Raw genomic sequence first — 4,570 nt, 5'->3', positions numbered from 1 at the left:
GCTAACGTGGATGGCCAATTTAGCAGCTAATTATCTCTCCCATAGGACTTAGCCTTATGATTTATAGCTGGCTAGCATAAAAAGAAACCTGCTAATTTTAGGAAAGAAGAGAGATCAAAAAATTGCGAAAGCAGCAGTGTTATATATACGTAGGGTCCAAGAGCATAGCTCAGTAGTATCCCATCAACTCCAATAAGGAGGAAGTCAGAGGTTCAATCCCCGCCGCCATAAAGATTTGTGGTAGATTAGTTGTATAGTGGGTTGAGCGGTGTTGAGTCTGGCAGTGGGGCCGAAGAAAAGAGAAAGAAAATGTAATATCAAAATGACACTAAGCTCGGCTTTGTTCCTTGTCCTCCGGTGCTTGCACATTGCCACGTCCCACCTCGTCCTCAAGCAAGCACGCCACAACCAAGAACAGTAAGGTCTGAAACACAGAAAATCTTTTGAAAATTTCCAACTGATTGAGTGACATTATTCAAGATAATTTGCATGTTGGTTTAACAGATTTTACTTTATATTGATTGATTGGGTTCAACAAATTACCCTGCCAGCACTAAGCACTGCTCTGTCCCGACCTCTAGTCAAGGGAGGAGCCACGACTTCAGCCTGTCTTAACGTAGCTCCAGGTCTAGCCCAGCTATTCCCAGACACCTGGTAAATCCTGCTTGCTTCAGCGAGACAGACCCACCTGGTAAATCTTCCTTTCCACCTTCAGCATTATGCATGGTGTTGTATTAGAAGACATGAAGGCTGCTCTTTTGGTAAGTTTAAATCACTTCCATTCTCGACAAAACTTCATCGGACGCCCAAAGCAGCAGATAAATTCCTCCATTCTACTGCAAAATTATAAGCATCTAGATGTAAGCAAATTGAGATGAAGCTCAAGCACAAAAAAAAGCAAAGACATCCATACAACAAAGTACAAGGGAATGAATACAAAAAAAAAGACATCAGGAGTATAAGATTATACCACTCAAGACAGGAAAGCATATATCTCGCAACGGAGTACAACATGCACGCGCACATAGCATACATACACAGAGTGCAACGACCATGCTTGGGAAAAGAAACTAAACTTTGAAACAAAAACTAGAGTACATCTCTGGCTCAACTAGAAGTAATAAACATGGTTATGCTAAAAATAGTCTGAGACTCATGAAAAGACTGACAACACAAACTGAAGGAGAATTCACATTGAATGAAACACATACAACTGTTAAAGAGACCCAAGTGCGGAGAGTGAGTGGTGCTGCTGCAAGTAAGTTGGCTTGCAAAGCAATTCTCTCAGTTCTGTTTCGTAGCAGTCGTTAAGATAACTACCACATTTCTCAGTTGGTGAGTTCCCAAGAAGACTTTCAAATGATTACTAAATATAAAGGTCTCGATAACCTATTACAATCATAGATTGCCAAAACAGTGATCAAATATTAAAATTGAGATATTTAAAACTCATTCATGCTTTGCCCTGAACCCCTGATTATCACTTTTACTACCCATATGTAACTACAATGAACGCCAGCACACATTGAAAAATGATTTATCTATTCACATATAGAAGTTAACTGACAATAACTAAAATCGGAGGACTTTTATCATTTTTGAGCTTTCTAAGTTTCTCACTTTTCAGATTTTCACTGAAAAATCGCAGACCTATACCAACCTGACAAAGGTAATGAAGTGCATAAGATAATTTACCTCTTCAAGTTTTCTTCTCAGGCTTTTTTCCATGTTCCCATTGGTTTTCTCTTACTGGTCCTTCATTCTGTAGTTAGGTGAAACTAGGCTAACATTATTATTTCTTCTGGTTATACAATATATTAAATTCCCATCAACCTGCAACAAAACCAACTTTTCATTTTTATGACGGAGGACGGACAGTGAATACAATAAGAGCATAATGTACTTCATTGAACAGAAGGACAAAAAAATATTACATAACAATTGATTTGCCTCACTTTCACTCTTGACCTACTACTCTACAATGAGTTGAATTCAATGAACCAAATATAAAATACTAATAAGCAGCAGCTCTGGAATAAATCTCAACATGATTCTCCCTTCAATCTGCAATCACACAAAAGCAATATCGAATATGCAAGTCAAAGAGAACTAAACTGAGCACAAATCACGTATCGACACTTAGAGTTCTTTTTCTTGTGCATAAAGTTCCATCGTGAACAAGCATGCAGTCTCTCAAGTTCAGCGCTTCAAAATGACCAGATCAGATAACGTGACTAATGAGACCGCGAAAGCAGATTGGACCACCACAGGCTACAGAAAGACAAACAAATGATCATCTTCCTCTACTGCTAGTTCTTCAATGGAATAGTAAATTAAGTCTAACACTCAGATAGTCTAACTTAGTAAAGATTAATATTTTTAAATCTAGTATCAAAATAGATATGAACAGCAGGATAAATCTCTTTAAGCAACTATAAGGTGTGTTGACCAAAAGATATCTTTTTAGTTTTTATACAACTACAGAAGGTCCAAAACTACAAACAGACACAGGACAGAATCACATCTAACCAAGAACCATTCAGATATACAGATTATTATCATTCACAGTCTTTTGATACAAACCAGATCAATAGGCATCTTACTGAATTAGACTGAATATCATCCAACATTAACAGCCTTCGAACACGAAGTGTCATTATTGCAAATCAGAATTACAGATCACAATCATTATTGCATCAGAACTTATATTAAACATTTGAGTAAAAGTTTAACATTGTTACCGAAATGTCTTGAAGTGCCAGAACCGAGCTTAACGGGAAAGTTGGGAGCGGCTCGTGAAGGACTATTTCAACGCTCTATAAGGAATGAATGTCCGTATTCAGTTGGAGATTGAATGGTAGCTAGATAGCCAATATAATGAACCAGACTATCTGTGATCTCTCAGTTTGGTTGTGAACCTGAAGCTTCTCAACTTCGTGGAGGTCCTGTACAAATTACATTTGGTCTGACTTTCACCTGTGTGACTGTGTCCTTCTTACACTTGACTTCTCTTGGTCACCTGCCATATAACACATGAAAACAGTAATGATGTTAGCATACGGAAGACATCAAAAACTGAATGTACAACCAGAAAAGTGATTAGACCTTTTATCAACAAAGTCCACCTAGTGTGTCTTCAAATTATTACTTGCTTCCTTTGATAAAGCATTCTAAGAAAAAGTAATAAAATGGTATGCACCAGCCTTCATTTTATTCCAGTCGAAACTTATGTTGATGTCATCTACTATCTACCAAATCCAAAAAGTTTCATCTGATTTTTAAATATGAAACTCACCACTATGACTCTTCGTAGCCTTCTTTGAAATAATACAAAGGTTGACTTGTACTCATGCTTCCGATTTAACTCCTTCCAACCATTATCATATCTCCAGAGATACCCAAAGCTTCTACTGCTTTCACATTTTGATAAAACCCAAATACCATCGCTCTCCAAGAACCCTTATCCGTGCCCCATTTCATCAAATACTTAACGAGCATCACTCACAAACCTAAACTTCGAATACATGTGAATCAAAGAAGCATTTATCAGTAAATCGAAGCACCACCCAAGTTTCAGAACCCAACAATGTGCATTTTTTCAATCAACGAAATGAAAGGTAGAAGCTGATACTCAGTAATTTGATACAGAAACGATACAGGAACAAGTAGATTGCAATCAAAATAAAAGAAAACTATTATATACGAGGAAAAGAGCATGGAGACATCAGACATCTGGTAAGATGAGTACATTTTAGGAAATGAATAGTGGATCGAAATCAAAATCAATAATATTAGCTGATATCGGATTTGTTGATTGGAGAAATTGAAAATGATATAAAAGATTGGATTAAGTAAATCTCCAATTACATCTGAAACCCCAAAAGAAAAATAAATAAATAAACTGAAACCTAATCTCAAATATTCTTTACAAAAACTGTAAAAAACAAAACCCTAACCCCCAAATCCATAGAGGGTTCTTCCTTGTCTCTTGAGAGCATAAACAACATCCATAGCAGTAACAGTCTTTCTTCTAGCATGTTCAGTATAAGTAACAGCATCACGAATAACATTCTCTAAGAAGATCTTAAGAACACCTCTTGTTTCTTCATAAATCAATCCACTGATACGTTTAACACCACCTCTTCTTGCTAATCTTCTTATTGCTGGTTTAGTGATTCCCTGAATATTATCTCTCAACACCTTCCTGTGTCTCTTTGCTCCTCCCTTTCCTAATCCCTTTCCTCCTTTTCCTCTTCCTGACATTTTTCTCTCTTTCTACAGAAAATTTCTTTCTCTCTCCGTGTGTTTTAAATTTTGAATCTTTGACTGTGTGCTTTGCTTCAAGAGATGAAGGGATTTCATAACTTTTTTGATTCGATTATGTTCGTCGGATTTGCTTAGGATCCGTATGAAGTTTGTGTTTTTGTTTCGGCCGTTGGATTAGAAATGCTGGAATTGGATTGGTTAAGATAATGTTATTCGGATTTGAGAACTTTACGAGTTCTTGACCCGTTAGATTGATACTCGATCCGCGTCTCATGTTTTTCCTAGATTTGGATCGTTGGATTAA

The 4,570-nt window shown here is 36.9% G+C and overlaps 1 protein-coding gene across 1 annotated transcript; it reads right to left on the bottom strand.

Moving 5' to 3' along the window:
* Nucleotides 1–3,670: 3,670 nt before the first annotated feature.
* LOC113318744 (histone H4) lies at nt 3,671–4,317 on the bottom strand. The gene has a single exon (XM_026566981.1). The coding sequence runs from the start codon at nt 4,261–4,263 to the stop codon at nt 3,952–3,954; it is 312 nt and encodes a 103-aa protein (XP_026422766.1). The 5' UTR covers nt 4,264–4,317; the 3' UTR covers nt 3,671–3,951.
* Nucleotides 4,318–4,570: the final 253 nt, after the last annotated feature.

Source organism: Papaver somniferum, chromosome 10 (genome assembly GCF_003573695.1).
Source record: "Papaver somniferum cultivar HN1 chromosome 10, ASM357369v1, whole genome shotgun sequence".
Lineage (NCBI taxonomy): Eukaryota > Viridiplantae > Streptophyta > Magnoliopsida > Ranunculales > Papaveraceae > Papaver > Papaver somniferum.
The sequence above is the reverse complement of the archived record's forward strand: the minus strand, read 5'-3'. Positions and strand labels throughout refer to the sequence as shown.

Coding starts and splice junctions, on each gene's coding strand:
- LOC113318744 (XM_026566981.1), bottom strand. CDS start 4,263: ATGTCAGGAAGAGGAAAAGGAGGAAAGGGATTAGGAAAGGGAGGAGCA.